The sequence below is a fragment of the Acyrthosiphon pisum genome, chromosome X (genome assembly GCF_005508785.2).
Source record: "Acyrthosiphon pisum isolate AL4f chromosome X, pea_aphid_22Mar2018_4r6ur, whole genome shotgun sequence".
In the NCBI taxonomy this organism is placed as follows: Eukaryota; Metazoa; Arthropoda; class Insecta; order Hemiptera; family Aphididae; genus Acyrthosiphon; species Acyrthosiphon pisum.
The window spans coordinates 106,468,331-106,488,756 of record NC_042493.1 but is presented as its reverse complement, the minus strand read 5'-3'; the positions used below and the strand labels follow the sequence as shown (position 1 = coordinate 106,488,756).

The 20,426-nt window shown below is 29.7% G+C and overlaps 3 protein-coding genes across 3 annotated transcripts; all 3 read right to left on the bottom strand.

Annotated features, from left to right (window-relative positions):
- Window positions 1–1,781: 1,781 nt before the first annotated feature.
- Window positions 1,782–2,382, bottom strand: LOC107883514 (tigger transposable element-derived protein 4-like). The gene is made up of 2 exons (XM_016803669.1): window positions 2,004–2,382; window positions 1,782–1,942 (listed from the first exon to the last, which is right to left on the bottom strand). The coding sequence occupies exons 1-2, from the start codon at window positions 2,380–2,382 to the stop codon at window positions 1,782–1,784; spliced, it is 540 nt and encodes a 179-aa protein (XP_016659158.1).
- On the bottom strand, window positions 2,379–3,035 carry LOC107883515 (tigger transposable element-derived protein 6-like). Its single transcript, XM_016803670.1, has one exon. It carries the CDS (start codon window positions 3,033–3,035, stop codon window positions 2,379–2,381), a length of 657 nt encoding a protein of 218 aa, XP_016659159.1.
- Window positions 3,036–6,761: 3,726 nt separating this feature from the next.
- On the bottom strand, window positions 6,762–8,763 carry LOC115033204. The gene is made up of 2 exons (XM_029485377.1): window positions 8,759–8,763; window positions 6,762–7,005 (listed from the first exon to the last, which is right to left on the bottom strand). Exons 1-2 carry the CDS (start codon window positions 8,761–8,763, stop codon window positions 6,762–6,764), a joined length of 249 nt encoding a protein of 82 aa, XP_029341237.1.
- Between the last annotated feature and the right edge of the window lie 11,663 nt (window positions 8,764–20,426).

Genomic DNA, 20,426 nt, shown 5'->3' with positions numbered 1-20,426 from the left:
GCATAGTGCATATAGTGCATATAGTGCATTACCTTTTGACATGATCGATGCACGCAGAGGTGTGACAAAAAAAAAGTAAGTGTGGGCTCGTGTGGTAAGACAATTTTCAGTCTTGTGTGAAATTCGACCCTCGACTGCGGCTCGTGCTGCACATACGTCACCTACGACTGAAATAGCTCACTTTCCGCCCTTGGCACACAATATATACCTATTACCAAGGCTGGGCATTAACTATTTAAAAGGTTAAAGTTAAGTTAATAAGTTAATTTTATATTAACTCCTTAACTTAACTGTTTGTTGAAAGTGCAGCTTGACAGACTAACCGTTTTAGTATTAATATAAATGAATAACACGACAATATGATTATGTATAAGTATAATATATAATAATGTACAACTGGACAATTTAACGTGACTGTACACACACACACCGTATACGCACTGTACGACGGTGGCCGTGCAAGTAATTCTTACATGCTTCAAAGGCCCTATATATATGATTAGTTGAGGTCATCCCGTATCCGTATACAATATAGAAAGCGATAGTAAAAGTGTTGCACAGCTATATCGCAACTGCATAAGTATCTATTAGAAAACGACATTGTACACGCACGTGTGTTTACATGGTTTGAATACTAATATTAATTGTATATTTCAACACTGTTAACTTATTAAATTTATTTTTTAATTAACATGAAATTAACGAGTTAATTTTTCATTTCAAGAAGTAAATTAAGTAAATTAATTTTGTTTTTAATTTTATTATATTTCACTATTTCAGTCTATTTCGTTTTCATCTCAAAAAATATTTACCGTGAATTGTTTAAAGTAAAAAATGTATATTATTCGAATCTAATACAGAAATACTGTATAAAGTATAAACACTATAGTCTATAATTTAGTTTTGGGTTGATAAAAATTAAGTAGTCTAGTGTTGTATAAACAAATTAACTTTTTAACTTAATAAAAAGTTAACAAAAAGTGTGTATTAACTTTTAATTTAACTGAGTTAACCTATAATGAAATTAACCTTTAACTTTTTGTTATTGGTGCATATTAACTTAACTTAACTAAGTTAAAAAAAAATATTAACTTGCCCAGCCTTGCCTTTTACCAGTATTACCTACTATTGTCAATAACGCTTCAGTGACGTATGTATATAATATATATTATTATGACGCATAAACACTATGTCGTACATAAAATTGATAATATTATAGGTACTGTGTTGACTAGTACCATAAACTAAGAAGATGGCTACAAATACAGTAGAAGCCGCTTATTAGAAACACTTTGGGACCAAAGTGAAATGTGTCAATTAACCGATTGTTTCTAATAAGCGATTTGTTAGATTTGTTCCATGAAAAAAAAAATGAAAAATACGCGGAAAATTTATTTATGTATGTATTTATTTAACTATATATGTATGTATGTATGTATATGTATATTACGATTTTCGCATTTAAAATATTTATCTTACTAATTACTATATTACATATTTAAAATATTTATCGATTGAAGTTTGTTTTTTTGCGCCAAGTAACTCCATAACCATATTTTCATATGAATAATGCTGCTCAAAGCCTATTTCATCCGCACGGTGCTGAACAGCTCTCCTGAGGACACTTAAAGCTTCTACAATTTCCTTGTTTGATGGCGGTGCCAGGGGTGTCTCGATGTTTTCTTCTTCATCGTCAGTATTCAATTGTTTGAGGATTCATTACCGCATTACAAATCTCTTCTTCTGTTTGAATCTCTGCCACATCGAGGTGTGAGTCCACATCAACCCAATCGCCATAATCTGTCGAGATCTGAGAGATCGACTGGTTTTTCAGGCAAACTATGTTCGTGTTCGTTGTCTGTTTTGTCATCTGTTTTGAATCCACCGTGACGAAAACAATTTCGAATTGTCTCCACACTTACTTTATTCCATGCTTCTTTTGCTAGATGAATAGCATCAATAATGGTTATTTTTTTTTGCTATATCGTTAGCTTGCAAGGAACAAGATGCATCGTGTAGACCATTATCAATCACTGCGAGAACTTTTCCCCTTATTGCTGATCTGTAATAAGCTTTGAAGGTGCGTATGATACATTGGTCGCATGGTTGAATGATCGAAGTAATATTTGCTGGTAAGAAAATAACTTTTATGTGTCTTAAGTTTATGCAGTCAATGATATGGGCTGGACAATTATCAATGAGTAATAAGATGTTCCGATTGAGCTCTTTATCCCAATTGATCAGCCAATCTTTGAAAATTGCTGCAGTCATCCAAGCGCTTTTGTTTGCCTTGTAATCTACTGGTAATGTTTTCACTCCCTTAAAACACCGTGGGTTCTGACTCTTACCTATTACCATCAATTTTCGTTTTTCCCCGTTCATGCTGATACAACACATAATAACACATAACAACACATAACAACACATATTGTGAGTCGCTCTTTACTAGTTTTTGCCCCTTTGGCTTTGTCAAGTTTGAGTGCGTATGTGTGTTCAGGTAGAGCTCTAAAATAAAGCCCAGTCTCGTCGGCATTGAAAATATCAGAGGGGGAGTACTGGGATAGCAAATCGGTCCAATGAGTTTTAAACCACGATTGTGCCGCACTAAAATCGGCTTCCCCTTGCTCTTCATGTGTTTTAATGAAGCTGATGTTCTCCCTTTTCTTCCAACGTTGAAACCATCCTTCCGTCGCAACAAAATCGTCTTTCCCCATTTTCTTTGTCAGGTCTTCTGCTTTTTGGCGTAAAAGTGGACCATTAATACGGGCATCTTTTTTCCTTACTTGTAAGAACCATTCCTTTAACGCTTTGTCTACAACTTCTTCTTTTCCAGCTCTTTTTCTTTTCCGACTATCACTTTCATTGTCCATTATTGCGCGTTCAATATTCGAATGGTTTTTTAAAATTCTATTTAATATGTAATGTGAAACGTTTAAACGAGCTGCGGCATCACGTAAACTAATTTTTGGAAGCATGTCGTATGATTTTAATAAATCGCACTTATGTGTAGCACTTAAATCTTGGCGTTTAGACATTTTTAGATTTAGATTTTAGATTTTTAGAAACGTAATAAATGCACAAACGAAATAACGAAACACTAATCACCTTTACGTACACACGCCGAAGTTGAACTAACGATACGTACAGAAAAGTGCTCATCGTATAGGACGTAAGATAAAGTACCGTCCATATATAAACGTAACGACAGCAAAGATACGATTAAATTATATTGGTTATCGCACGGATAACCGGTGTATATGTCAACTGACCTCCGCCTAATTGTTTCAAATAACCGATGTAATGTTTCAATAATCCGATTTATTTTAAATGTCCTAATATACGGGCGATCCGTCCTGGTACATTTTGTTTCAATAACGCGATTGTATCAATAATCCGTGTTTCTAATAAGCAGCTTCTACTGTATTATTATTATAGGAAGCTGGCGACTAGTATATTGTTTATTGTTGACAACGATTGTTATTATACACTGTGTAAATGTTTAATCGAATATAATTAGTTTATTTACATTGTAATATTTCGACACTGAATATTGTTTTAATAATTTTATCCAATAAGTCGTTAACTTTTTTGAATTTTGGTATTTATATAGTGTTTATAGTAAAGTAAAGTAAAGTAATATTTTCAATTAATTTAATTATTTTTCCTCAACTTCAAATAGCTGTCAACAGTCCAACACAGTACTTGGCATACAAAGTTTGACACGTGAAGTGATATTTCGTCAACCAATTAAGATTTAGCTGCAGGTCGTAGTTGTACTAATGTTATAGTTGTAGTTATTTTCTATTTTACCTGCGTTAATATTACTTATAATAAGGTAATTATATATAAGTACCAATGCAGACTAAAAAATTAAAAATATTTTAGACATTAAAATATTAGGTCTATATAAAATGTAGGTATTTGATTAAGATTGTAACTCATTAGGTTACCTAATTATTTTTGAATTGCAACAAAAACATGAAGATAAATTTAATCCAAAACTGTTGTTGTGTAAATATTTCCGTTTACCACTATTTTTAGTTATCTAGTTGCTACCTATTATTTGCAATAGTTAAATAGGTATTACTTATATTTATAAATACTTTAACCTTGTTTTGAACTTTTAGTTCTTAGCTATAAAAATTGAACATTATACATTTTTAAATACAAAATAATTTGATAATGACTGCGCGATTATGATGGATTTTGTCAAAATTTGAACTTAAAATGCTTATAAAAAAATGTTTATTTTAATCTTTATATGTTCATTATTTTGAATTTCTGATATGGGTAAATTTTCAAGATTTTAATTCAGCAAAACAAATTATTTAACGAACATAATTAAAGAAAAAATCGAAAAGGAGGTTTTAGTGATGTAATTTATCATTTTTGTTCATTGGTTTTTACTGACGTTTGAAATTTTGATGGCCGCCAACCATTTTCAGCTTCCTGATGTGGACTTTTGAAAATATTAATTGTTGACCTCTAAATATTATATTAGGTTATGTACTAGCTACTTAAACTCAAAACTTCTGGTACGATTGCACAGTTTTTTGTTTTCATACCTAAATACTATAAGTTAAAAAAATGGATATATTTTACAATATTACAATATTAGCATAGGTACCTTTATTGATTTATTTTTCTTAATAATGGCATCAGCTACCGGCAGTATATACGTCTTTGATTTGTTGAACTTTTTCAGTATATTTTTTTTGATACATTTTATATTTTTTAATTATTATAATATATACTATTTGTTATACCTACATCAAGTTTTTAATATATCTGTATATTTTGGGTTTTTTAAAATGTTGAGCCATGAGATATTACCTAATAGCCGATACACATTTGATCCCTAACGATTATTAGGTAGGTAATAATTGAACATAAATGGACATATTTAATTTTCTTTTTTTTCATATATACTGTCACTCTCTGTATAGTAGATACGTTATAGTGTTATAAGAATATACATAATTATTAATTTGAATGTTTACATGGTTTTCTCATCATAAAAATTATATTTGACTATGATCCTAGTTTATTATTTCTATGATTAATTAATAGTTAAGTTTAAGCCTTGCTAATACCAAATAACATAATGTACCTACCTAGTCCAATATATTTTTACTATATTTCTGAAATTTTAATTTTTTTAAATATACATATTATCTAGTATCTATATTAAATCCTTTCAAAATCACCTTTTAAATATGACGATCATGCTACTTAAATATTTGATTTTATCGATGTGGCAACGATCAACAAATGATCCAATTTACACTAATCTATATATACCATTATATATTTTACTACTCAGTACTATTGCTATATTAAGGATTGTAATATTGTATACAATATATGTTGATACGTCAAATGTTACGTATAATACATTTGACAAGAATTTAAACTGATAAATATATAAACATATAATATACAATTTAACGTGGTTGGTATTAGAGTTCGTTGTATGGTGACCTGGTGAAGCGCGGTGTTTGGACGCAATCACTAAAATAGTAATGTGTGCAGCGGTCGAGCAGGCTCCCAGATGGGTGACCACCCGGGTTCTCTGTGACGATCTATCTGCCTCTCATAAAAAAACACGTACCAACCGTAGTCCTCACACAAACCGAATGGGGTTGCGGAGTGTCAAAAAAACGAAGTTGATTTTTGATCTATTTTTGAACCTCTCGCATGACATATAGTGAATTGCAAGTCAAAAATAATGGCGTGGAATATTGTCCACAGTAAAAATTAGCTAATAACCACGCAGTTTGAGGTCTAAAAAAAATGATACTATGACCTCCTAGTTATTTACCCAAGGATTTAAAATTGGCTGTTAGAAGAATAGTGTTTACACCTTTTTATCTGCTAGTCAGCAATATCAAAAAAAAAAAGTAACTATATTATAATATTATTTCTTTAAATTAATAGTATTCGTTATAAATGTAGTAAAATGTATAATAGTGTAGTAATTTGAGATTAATTTATGTTTTCTCAAATTAAATCTAAATTGACAATAGCAATGAACACATGTTTAAATTATTTAAAAAATAATCGTCTAGTTTAAATCGTGATGAAATGTATTAATTGTTGTAATTTGTAAGATGATTTAAATCGATGGTGGGTTGTTGGTGGTTGTAAGTTGACATCCCACTGCAGCAGTGTTCGCGTAATGCCCGATGTCGATTCTATTACTATTATACAGACAGTATGTGTGCTCAATATGTACGTTATATACATGTCGTGGGTGTTGTGACTTGCGGGATGTAGGATTTACAAACAATTCAAAGAAACGTTATGTACGAGACACTACGAAAAATATGAAAACACATATTATTCTATTCGATTCGTTCAAATTGGAAATGACTGACATTTTTGTATATTCTGGTTCACCCCTTGATGGCGGTGAAGTAACGATCTCGCCGTTTATACGTATCTTAGATACAATCAGAGCCGTACCGAGCCATTTTTTATCCTGAGGCAGAACTTTAGCAATGCTCCCCCCTGGGTTGGGGGGGGGGGGGGGTGACACACTCACAGTTTTTAATATTTTTCAATAAAATAATAAGATTAGGAAAATCGGTAAATTTTTAATTAGGTTTCGAGCTAAACAAGAAATAATATTTTTAGCCACAAGTTTATAGGTAATTCTCAACCTTATATTATAGGAAACAAATCAATTCGAATTTTACAAATTTATTTATAAGGTATTTAAAAATAATAATTAATAATAATAAAAATAAAATAATCATTATTTATAACGATATTTTCCTTGCTTTTGTGTCGGCAAATTTGTCAATAACTTCTTCGTAATCCAATTTACTAGCGACTTCTGTTTCTATTGAAAGTATGGCCATGCTTGATAATCTCTCTTGAGCCATTGTTGATCTTAAATATGTTTTTATCAATTTAAGTTTGCTGAAACTCCTTTCACATGAAGCTGTTGTAACGGGCATTGAGAGAAAAATCCTTCTGTATAATATATTACTACTGGTCTGACTAGTTGCAGCAAATATATTATACAGAACACAACAAACATTGAAACAAACAACACATAAGTCCACCAATTTTTATATATACTGGTTCAGTGATAGCTGCAACGAAACCGGCATATGATTTATTGTTTGTGATTACAGTTGTAATAATTATTAATTATATTAGTTATATTTGTTATGTTGTTATGATTAATATTGTTATGGTTAATCCTAAACTTAGTAGCATTTGTTACCGAGATTTCCGGGGTTGCAGTGTCCGGCGAAATAATAGGTTTTATGGCCTTCCTCCTTCGGTGGACTCAATATTTGTTCCATTGTCCATTGTTCCATTGGAAAATGCCTATAAAAAAAAAACATTGAATATTAGATCTACTCGTATTTTACTGACAGTGTTGGGAATAGATAACTAAACTATTATCTAGATAAAGATAATAGATTATTGTTGGGGATTTATCTAGATAAAAAAGAATAGATAAGCAACTTTTTTTTTATACTTGAGTACTTGACATAAACTATGCAGCTGCATAGCCAGAAATCTCCTAAGTGGGGGAAATCACTAGGTACTATAATATAATAGTAAGCCTTGCCTGTATTATACTGCCGTCCTTAGGAAGAATGCCGTAAATAGGAAAAAAAAATAAAATGAGATTATTCTGTATTACGTTTAACATTACAGTTTTACATAATGCTTTTAAGTAAAAATGCCGTAAATATAGTTAGGTATTCATCGAGAAATGTGTGCTTATAAGAAACAAATATTGCCGCAATTGTAATTAAATATAATCGATGCTTAGCAAAAACGATGTAATCGCAGTTTGCTAGGGAAGATTGCCGTATATGTACGGCATTGTTTTTAGAAAACTGGTCGTCAATTAGCCGTATCTTATAATATTTAATTTTAAATAACTGATAATTTTTGTTGTACTGCACCATACACATTCTATATTTCGTTCAGTTATATATGATATATCGTTCACGAAATCTGGGGAACTTAGGAAAAGAAATACTTCACTTATGAAGGTTGGCGTAAAAAGGAAGACTTGGTCAGTACATTTCATTCATTTTTCATAATGACTATACTCTGTCCAGCGAGAGAACACGCCAGTTCTGCGCATGTAGACTGGACCGAGCGAGCGCCGAGGCTCCACGACACGTGGACACGTACAGCCGGTCGCCGGAGCGCGCCGTAGTTTGGTTGGCCGTCCTGGCTGGTGGTGGCACACAGGCTGGGTACGCGCGTGAATGCGCGAAAACGGACCAATTTCGTAGGCGCGCGGTGCGTTCTTTCGCTGGACAGAGTATAGATAATAATGACTAGATGACTTTGATTTTAAGATAAAGATATTTGTAATTACTTTCAAGTTGTGTTATAAATTAAAACTAAAAATTAGTATTGATAATATACGGCGTTTTTTCTTCAATCGTTAGTGATTTACTAATCACTAACAACATTAGTACATTAAGTACATTTTGGTATGCTACAGAAAAAAGCCGTAACCAGAATTACCGGCATTTTTGACAAGTAACCTAATCTAAATAATTAAGTACCTACGTACTTAGTATGAATATCAAAACAAGCATATCTTGGTGAATTAACAATTTTAAATAAAATTGAATAGTTCCGTTGCATTCATGAGTATATTTCCTTAAAAATATATGTATTTTACTTTGAAAAATATTGTATTTATGAAAATAGAACTACCAAAAACTACTAAATATAAAAATTCATTTTTCTCGAAATGCATGAAAGAACTTACGGCATTCTTCCTTAGGACGGCAGAATATCTATCTACATATCAAAACTAAAACTGGTTAATTCAAGGTCTTTTTGTTACTTAATCAAAGGTAGATGTATATGGATTGAAAAGTACATATACGACAATAATCAAAACACCCTTAAAATGTTTGTACAATCTACGGACCTAGAAGTTTGTCTTACAGAAGTACAAAATATATTTTCAGTTGTGACTTACCAGAATCCGTTGGGAGTTAACCGCAGGGTTAAATAACATTATAATTGTTACCAATAGGCCGACACATATAATAGTTAAGACCACATTTATTATTTTTGAATACATTATTGACTTTTCAATGTTATCTTCTTCAATCTATAACATAAGAATAGTTATTAATTATTATTATTTTCACTTGAAAACTTCTATGAAATTTACTGTAATGATACAAGATTGATTACTATCTTCTTCAATCTATAACATAAGAATAGTTATTAATTATTATTATTTTCACTCGAAAACGTTTATGAAATTTAGTACTTACTGTAATGATACACGATTGACTTTTAAATCCGTCCATACGTGACGAGCGAAATATAATATTGAACAATCAATATAATATATTTACTTATATTATAATAAAGCAGGTTTCCATGGTCCTAATATTTGTTATTATACTTATTAGCCAGTTAAATAAGGTTGTTTGAGCAATAATATTATTGTAATATATAATATTTAGATTTAAATAAAAACACGAGATAACTATGTAATAGGGAAAAAATACGTGGCAGGGGAAGGTAATAGTATTAGCGAGATAAGTTTGTATCGAATCAAAAATTACGTATGATAAGACGATACGTAATGTATGGTGAATATGCGGGGTTGACGACCTATTTCAATGGGCAAAGGGACGCAGCTGCCGAGACCGGTTGCCTGTGTCCTTCAGAGACATTACGGATCAATAGCCCCCGCTACGACGTCGGTGCTCGACAATGTGTTGTAGTAGGTTTATTTGTACTAATAAGAGGGATTGTGGGTAAGTATGTGTGTGTCTGGGAGTCGTGTAAAATTATGTTGTTTGAGAGTTTCCGCGTAAGATCGTACTACTACGTTATGCCTATTCTAATAATATTTGAATTATCTACGCTTATTGTATAAATATTCAAACACTTACCTTGTATGTAGATTGTTGCAGCTAGTTCTTGCTAGTGGTTTATATTGATTCAGGGTCGTGTTCGACAGAGGATATCACGATGACAATATGTGTATCTTGATTTATATAATTTATAAAATTTCCTATACCTTACACTCTTTACTAATTGTGACTATTATCACGTGCCAACCGAATGTAATTTAAGTTAAAGAGCATTTATAATTATATTCGTGTTTAAGATATGAATGTGTAATAGTGATATAACGGGCCTACAATATGATGATAGTCACAGAACTTTGTGGTTTTAAGATATTAAATGGATAGGTGAATGAAAAGGATGAACAATACTAATTTGTTTGATAATGTGAGATAATTAATTTAGACAGTTATACCGAATGCTGAGATGGTTCAATATACATATACTGTATTACTGTATACGTAAGTATACATAGCGATGAGCACTCCTCTGGACAGTAGAGGCGTCGAGGTGTTGACTGACGTGGTTCACTTGACGTGGTTTCACTTGGTTCACTTGACGTGGTTCACGAGGTGTTGACTGATCGGTCTTCATCTGGGAAAAACTGTCTGCGAGTCGATTCTGTGGGATCCTTATACATGTATAATATGATTTCGGTGTAATCCCTCCTTCAATCTGTATCGATTAGTGTGTAGCATTATAATTGTGATGTGTTTATGATTATTATGTGCGGTGCGACGAAGGTGTCACTGGTAATTTATTGTGTTGTTTTGATCGGAGAATTATCGAAGGGGTCTTGAAGTATATAATATATATATGTATACGGTTTCATCTGGCGCCGCTGTTTTTACTAAACGTGTTGCATGTGTCTTGTGTGTATACGAGGAGTGCATGTATATATTTATGCCTAAATCGTATGTATATATGTATTGAACAACCCAACATTCCATACGGAACGTTGCCACTAGTTATCTCGTGTTTTTATTTAAATCTAAATATTATATATTACAAATTGCACACAATTCGGTTTTGCACTGTGTCCCCACAGTGCTTATTATAAGTTGAATATTATATAAATATTATTGACAGTTATTGCATGATGTTAATGATTGTTATATAATATGAAATGTATTAAGTTTATATATTGTTATGAATGTTATGTATGATTTCTCATGTGTAACACACGTAAAAGTGGAAAGATGTGTATATAATTTCATTAGTTTTACAATATTGGTGAATTATTATTTTAATATTTTAGTTTAAATAGTTGTATCATATATCTTTTGGAGATAATTATATAATGTGAAGTATCTATGTATAGGTGAGTAAAGTTGATACATAAATGTAAAAGGTTCCTATATGATAGACAATGATATTATGATGCTTATTATGAGTTATACAATTTGTGTGGTAAAGTGTAATAATAACAATGGTTAAATCTAGTTAAGTTCTATGTGATGAAATAATGTATATAATGAGTTAGGGTTTTTATTAAACTATTTTTAGATTGATTCTTAATTTTAATTGAGATATACTTGGTGGAAATTAATCTATTTTGTGATTTAAGTAATATTTTTAATTTTACAATCTCTTAATATTTTGAAAATTGTGCTTATTACGTGTTTTTTGTTAGTATGTATTGATAATATGGTTCAAATATGTTTACTAAAAGTGTTGTACAAAGTGAAACGGAATTTTCATAATGGTGGTGTTTTAGATATTATTGTATATTTTGTATTGTGGATAAAAAGTTAAGTTAAGGAGGTGTGAAATATAATTGGAAAAAGTATGTTATAAAATGGTATCAAATATATTTGTGTACATTTAAACATAATGATAATGTTTGAAATGAAAACAAAATAAAAGTTATATTCGATATAATAAAATAATAAACACTTAAAAAATAAATTTCACTATAAATATTAAAGGCAGAACGATAAATGTTTGTGTACTGAAGTATACGACTAGGAACTTCAGACTGGTTATTAACGTTTGCAGGACTATATACCTTTCGATTTCTAATATATTTAGGTAATAGTAATATTTTAAGCCATGGATTGGTAAAATATTATCTACTCATTTACCATGTCAAAAGATTAATCCAGATGATATTTCAAATTAGTTTAGGATACATTTAAATTGTTGAAATAATAGCTAAGCAATTAGATTTTGTACATACTAACTTTCTAAACGTTAAGTTGATGGTCTTAGGAAAACAAAAATATTTCACCATAAGTGTGAAGTGTACAATGTCATATGTATATAATAACGACTCGTCAACTATGTGTGAACTGTGTTTTGATAATGTCATATCATGTAGCGATATGTATACTATACATTTACACTTTCACTTAGATGTATGGTATTGGGAAATCATTAATAATTTTATGTTTATTATTATAATAGTCGCTAACTTATCACAAACTGTGTTTATCTAATGTATTATTAAACAACTAGCTAGGTTGTTAGAACAATAATATATTGTTTTAAATAATAGTATAATATTAAATTAAATTATTTGAATTTATTTAATGTATATATTTTTGTGATATACCATTTTTAGGGGGTAGACATTAATAGGGGGAGGGGGTGTTCACTCACGTTATAGGATTGAAGTGGTATGTATGGGAGGAGGAGGGGAGGAGCACGACACGGCTTGACATGGTATGGCCTGGCATGGGGGGGAATGGCAGCGCACGGCATTGACTCGCAGGGGCTAGTGTGGACTTGAACCGCCTAAATCATACTACTGAAACCAAATTTTCTCAATTTTTTCAAAAAAAAACCGGGTTTATTCTCGTTTTTTTCGGAAAACCATTTTTTTCGGAGTTTTGATTAAACTTTATACAGAAACTTACTAACCCGGGTATAAATTCAACATTGAAAGGATATTGCTCGTATAATAAATCTGATATTGTTTCACACTATAACGCTGCTTGGGATGATGATATTAAAAATGTTAATAAAGATTTTATCGAGAGCGGTGTGTTTAACGGTTGTATTAATATCAAAGATTTATTCGGGTTTTGTGAAGATTATAAGCGTATTTTAATAAACTGTAATCAACAGCTGATACTAAATAAAGCATCACTGGATATGAATACGATTAAACAGTATAATAAAAACAATGAAATTGTTATAGACGCGTCTAAGTTAAAAGATGTTAAAATAAATATATCGAAAATATTGTGGAGAATGCCTATAGTCAAGGTTAGTGATAAAGAAAAAATACAACTATTGAAAGTGGTAAACCATCGAAAACCTCTGAAATGTGCGTTCAGATCGTGGGAGTTGTGTGAATACCCATTTTTACCTCAAAACACTTCGCATTCATGGAAAGTTAAAACATCCAACAAATTAGAAAAACCTCGATATGCTATAATCGGATTTCAGACACACATAGAAAAATTGGTGTTGATTTAGCAATAGTTAAGATGTTGAATATAAATAAGTTAAATTAAGAAATATTTGTATTACACATGACGACAATGGCGCGTTGAATTGAGTTACATAGTGTAACAACACAAATGTTCAAAATTACTCATAGCTTATATTATTTTAAATATACGTTATGCTTAAATTTATATAAAATGAACTTAAAATAATAAAAAAATATATTAATATGACATTTTAGTATTATTAATTTGAATAATAATTTTGAGTCGAATCAACAGTAATGAATGTCATTTTGACCACCATAATATATATTATAGAGAATGGATTTGATAACTGCAAAGATGTTAAATCAACTCCATTATACTTTAAAACGACGTGCGATAAGGAGCGAAATTTACTGGAAGTCTAAATTTAGCGCAAAATTCCCGTGGCCGCGTCTCCAATTTTCCAAGATATTGATAACTGGTTTGCGTATCATTGTTCGACGTTCGTGTGTGTGTTTTCTTTTGTTCGTATTAATAGTTTTAGTTCGACTAATGTACACCATACATAACTGGTGTTATTTCAAATTTCAATTCGTTGCCGTCTCCGCGTTCTTCGCTATAGTAGCACTCTCAAAGTCTCAACAGCATATTTCATTCATCAATTAAATATTGTCAATATTATCAATACGAATATGGATTTGTTTCAAGAAAAAGTACGTGTTAAATTAACTGCCTAGTGCCTATATATTTTTAAAGAATTCGATTTTAATAGTGTAATTTAATGGTGTTCTTACGAATATTTCGCATTCTGTAATATAGTTTCTATATCCGGATTCATTTGCACTGCAGTCAACTGCAGTATCACAGCAGTCGGTTGATTTTGAAAGTTCTGAAGTCCAAAATAATAATCACTATACACTCCTATCTACGTCTACAACAAGTACATCAACATCTAAAAACGGTTCAAACGAAAGACCATCGCCATTGGGACATAAGAAATATGGTAATTACAAACCAATGGAATGGACGATTGAAGTAAGTTAATTATTTAAATTCAGATAAGTTGTAGATTTTTTAATTACCTAAATCAATTAAAAATAGTTAGGTTTCAATTTAAGTTAAACCTTATATTTAGGGTTTATTAAGACACTTAAATGTGACATAATTAAAATATTATTAACTAATTTTTACTGTTAATTTACTAACTTTCCCAGGTTCATATATAATTAAACTATTTACATGTGATTTAAATACAAAAAGGACATAACGTATTTTAAGGACTTTAAATTTTCTTTATAGACAATATTAGATTTAATACACACAACCAATGATGGCAGATATATTTTAGCTGATGCTGAACGAAATGATGGGTCCTTATCTGATGATTCTCAGAATTTATTGACGCAACTTATGATAAATCATCTATTTCAAGACAATAGCAAGTAGGAATATTTTTCATAATAATTAGTTAATAGATAATTTTTTATCAGAGTTGGAGAGTATTCATAGTTTACATAGGTGTGAGCAACGCACATGTGGGAAGCAAATGCTATACTTGAAAATTTTCTTAGTGGTATAAATCTTTTTGCTGTTAATAAAATCGGAACAACATAAGATTCTATTTGATTATAATTTATAATATTTAATACATATTAAATAATAAATATTGTGCAGAATCCAATACTTAAGCCTGCACACTCCTATGAGCTATGATTTTTTACAATACTATACTTGCAATAAAAAAATATATTTGACTACAATATAGGTATAAGGTGAATATTAAGTCGTATTGTTTGTTATTACAGAGGCACTGATCTATTTTTTAGAAAAATAGCCAGTTTAATCGTAGAAGTATTTCCCAAAGAGCAAAAGGTAAATATAATATTAAAATACTTCTTCACATTACAAATGTATAAATGTTACGTATCGTTATTTTTAATACATTTTTAGTAAAATAAATGAATAATATTATTTTTAGAGCATTTACTTTATACCGGCTAAAACCGAAGGAGCACATCAAGCACATGCTAAGGGAAAATTGATCGAACGGTGGAAAAATGTGGCAAGACGGCTACGATCAGTTGGTGTCTTATCCAAGGTAGCAAAAAATTGCAACATTTTGGCTCCAGAACAGACAATTTCATTTTCTGGTAAACTTATGAAATTAAAATAATTGATTTGTATTGACTGTATGTTTCTTTAGTAACAATTGTTGTTTTCCTTTTCAAGGATGGAATGTTAGTTACTTTTTACTAAATAATACTCCATCCACATTTGTAATAGGTATACAAATCACATGTACCTATATCTCATTTAATGTACCTAAGTATTAAAAAGAATCATTAACAAAAAATATGTAATATGTCATTGTAGGACGTAGGTACCTAACAAATTTGAATTTATTATATTGGTTTTTAATAAAACTTAGATTCAATTATTTGTATGACAATAATTATTTAATATAGTATGTTTTAAATTAATTTTTATTTTTTACATTAAAAAAAACAAAATGTTTATAAATCACAATTAGTATTTATGTAGAATTTTAATTCAACCAATGTGATGTAATATTTATAATATATAAAACCGCTAATTTCTTTTTTTCTTACATTCAATATTAGTTTTATCTCATGTCATCTAATTTTCAATTTCAAAGATTTTACAAGTTTTCTAAGAAAAATATTGCTGAATTTTTGATAAATCATATGGTTTTTCCATTTATAGAAGATATACATGCTGCCAAGCGATGGTTGGCAAATGATGGATTAACTGCTAGTTTTGAAGTTGTTTTATCTAAGTGGCAATATACATCAGAGCTAAGGAAAAATGAAGTTTTGAATCCCAACAGTCAATGTTTGTCAGACATTTTCGAATCGTGGCCTGTTCTTCAATGTCCAAGAGGATTTGAATTGGTATGTTCTATGCATTTTTATTTATTATAAGTTAAGAAAATATAAATTACATAGACAAAACTTTATTGTAATAATTATAAATTAAAATCTATTTTCATTTCCAGATTATTAAAGACTTTGAATTATGTTACTCAAACACTTCTTTGCATGAACCATTTAATGATTGGAACTTTTTCTTGAATAGTTGGGATATATTTACTGCTAAGCTTTTAAAACTTAGGAGAAGTTCAATCAAAGACAAATATGCCCGTAATCTCTTATCAGTATTAGATTTAGCTGAGTTAAATGGAAGTATGTATAACAATTTTTTTATATTAAACCCAGGTTTTATTATTATATTTATAATTATTACCCAAACTATGTTATACTAAATTACTTTGATTTTTATTTGTTTTTTAGATGTAAAAACAACAAATGCTTTAAAATTACTTTTGCTTCCCTATTTAATTCCAACCAAAACTCTTATTTGCAATATAACCCTAAACGAAAAAAATAAATCTTGGAAGCCATCCTTATTGGAATCAGCTTCAGCATTTTCTTATTTTTGTACAGTAAGTATAGTTGTTCTATAAAATTTTACATTAATTTATTCTATTGATAACTTTCAATTTGGATAGAATCTCATTGGACTTCAAGAAGACATTGAGAAAAGGCGTTCAAAGTACAGTCAACAAGGAGCCACTATACAACCTTATATAACCATCGTTGGAAAAGATTATAACTCTATTGATACATGTTATATTAGGGTAAATCAAAAGTTATGGTCGTTCGATTGTCCTGTTAAAGCTTTAGAGGTTTGTTTTAAGTCTTATTTTGTTTTTAATTGTTCCTACCCCAAGGAGTGTTATGACCCTTGGATAGTGATTCAACAAGAGTTGTTTAAACTTGTAACTGCTTATGATAGATCAACTGCAACTACAACTTCAGTTATTAGTAAACTACAATCATTATAGAAAATAAAACATTTTCATTTTTTAATTAATTTTCAACTGTAATAGACATAAGTATAAAGTTCTACTTATATAACAACAGTATCAGAAAAATATTTTCATTTAATGTTATATTTATTACATTTTGAGATTTAAATTAATAAAAAGTAAAAGTAAAAATGTATTGCTGCTTGTTGTGTAATTTAAGATGTTCATCGATTAATAAACTTATTTTGCATTTGAAAGTCTATCATAACTTTAATAGTCGCTCAATATACACATGTAACCAAGGAGGATGTGTGAGAGATTTTCAAGGGTCTGAAAAATTCAGAAAGCATTTAATGGTAGTTCATTCCCTGAATGTTGAAACAATTAATTTAGATACTCCAGTGTTACAATTAACTAATGATTTAAATAAATCTTCATTTGAGCATGAATCAAATCATATTTTTAGTGCAGCTGATGAAACTTCTAGTACATCTTATAATAATATTATTATTAATTGTGTATTAGAATTTATTACCAGTTTGTACACAAAACCTACTGTAACAGAAATCCTAATACAACAAATAATAGATGGAGTATCCATGTTATTTTCCAGTGAGCTTATTTTACATTTGAAAAACAAAGTTATGTCTCTTTTAGAAGTGTGCAGTACTTCAGATAAAAATGAAATTGAGTCAATGTTTCATGATTTGGAAAATCCTTTTTTCAACTTTAAAACTGAATATCAACGAATGAAATATTTTGAGTCTAATAATTTAATTTTTAAATCTAAAACAATAGTATTGGGCTTTACTCCTGAAAAAAAAAATGTTTCAGGCATAGATAAACTAATAATGGTACCAGTCCAAGGGCACTTATTACCCATTAAACAAAATTTAAAACTGTTCTTTGAACTTCCGGGAGTTTATAGTACAGCCTTAGAGTATACTGAAAATGCTATGAAACAAAAAGATATTCTTACATCGTTTTTAAATGGTAGTACTTGGAAGTCGATTAAGTGTAAATTTTTTGATAAAATAGTTTTTCCTATTTTCCTTTATTACGATGACGCTGAAATGGGAAATCCGTTAGGGTCACATTCAGGAATTCATAAAATGGGATGTGTATACTATTCAGTACCTGCTTTTCCACCAGAATATTTATCGTCCTTAGATAACATATTTCCCGCCTTTTTATTTCATTCTTCGGACAGAGGAAGTTCAAAGTTTAATAATAAAACTATTTTTGCTTCTCTAATTGAAGTCTTAATAGATTTGCAAGAAAACGGAATATCTATTTCAGTAAATTCAGTGAAGATTCAGGTATATTTTGTTCTTGGATTAGTGCTGGGGGATAATTTGGGTCTCAATTCTGTACTTGGTTTTGTTGAAAGCTTTTCGGCAAATTATTATTGTAGATTTTGTTACTCCCATAAAACAAGCCTTCAAAAAATGCTCTTTGAAAGTACTGAATATCTTAGAAATGTCGAAAATTATAAATTAGATGTCCTAAAAGCCAATGTTTCGGAAACAGGCATACATGAACTTTGCGTATTCAATGAAATTCCCAATTATCACGTTACTGTAAATAGTGTGTGTGATTTTATGCATGACGTTACAGAAGGAGTTGCACGTTATGATATGGCCTTAATCATTACACACCTAATAAAAGATAAATATTTTACTTTAGAATGTTTAAATAGCCGTATTATATTATTTGAATATGGATTCTCCGAAAAAAAAAATTCACCACCTACAATTAACCAAAATAATTTGAATAACGGTTGTATAATTATGTCATCTTCAGAGATGCTTTGTCTTGTTCGTTATTTTGGATTAATTGTTGGTGAGCTGATTCCTATTAAAACTGAAGTTTGGGAATTATATTTAATGTTACGCCAAATTGTTGATATTTGCTGTTCAAGAAAAATTCAACCAGAATGTGCTTATTTATTAAACAATATAGTTGCTGAACATAATCGGCTATATTTATTATTATCTCAAAGCACTCTAAAACCAAAATTTCACTTTCTAACCCATTATGGCAGTCTTTTAATTAAAAACGGGCCTTTAATATTGACTTCTTCGATACGCTTTGAAGCAAAACATAAAATTTTAAAAGCTTTTTCAAATTCAATACCTTGTCGAATTAACCTTGGTTATACCCTTACAAATAAGCTTCAATTGCAAATGATGAATCGATATTTAACAAGAACTGGTTTAAGACCAGATTTAAAATTAGGTCAAAGTTGTATTATTTCCCCAACTGTTGAAATATCGTCTAGTTTCTTAAAGCAATTACCTATTGAATTAAAAACATTTGTATCTTGGATGGATTTTAAAGGTGTATCCTATAGAGTTGGTATGGTTTTAGTATTAGAAGTAACGTTAGACAGTTGTATATTTGGAAAAATAATAAAAATAGTTATAGGTACTTCAATGATACCATATATAATATTTATTCCATTAATAACTATTGGTTTCGATAGCCATTTCCATGCTTATCAAGTGGAATTAAATTCTGGATTGAAACTTTTTGGTAGTTATTTAACTAATTTACCAGATCCAACTCCTACTGTTATTAGAACATTAGGTAATGGAACTCTGTTTGTATCATTAAGATATGCATTATAATTTATAATTTATAATATATTTAAAATATAATACTCTTTTTTTGTTCATTAGTATTAATCACAATAAATTATTACCTATCTGTATATTTTATTTATAATGTATTTTTTTCGTTTTGCATAATATATTACCTATTTATTTAATTGTACTTGTGATATCAATAAAAGCTTGATTTGTATATAAAACTGAAAAAAATTGTTAATTTATTTACCCTATATTATGTTATGTAGTATGTACCTATATCTGCTATACATAGCATAAATGAAAAATGTCAAAAATCTTATTTGTAATTATTCATAGCATTTAAACTACAGCTTGGTAGACTTCAAGCTGATATTAGCCATACCAGTTACTTTTTATAGTTTATATTGCAGAATTTGATTGAGGTAAAAATACCTCATAAGGTAAAAAATATTCAAAGTTATGTGGTAAAAATAACATACAAGAAAATAATTTTGAATATTAAAAATTTGTTCATTCAATATTTCCATTCAATTAAATCAATAACAAAGATGTGGTTATTTTAACACTTATATTGTGTAATTTTACATTAGTTTCTTCTTATCAAACAACTACAATAACGAAGTTGAATTGAAGTAGATTTTATTTGATCTATATTATAAATGGAGTTAATTTCACTAATAGTTGGAGTTATTTTAACAATGAAATTACGTATCAAAGTCACCCACAATATAATTGTTTTAAATAAATGTGTGGTTATTTTGA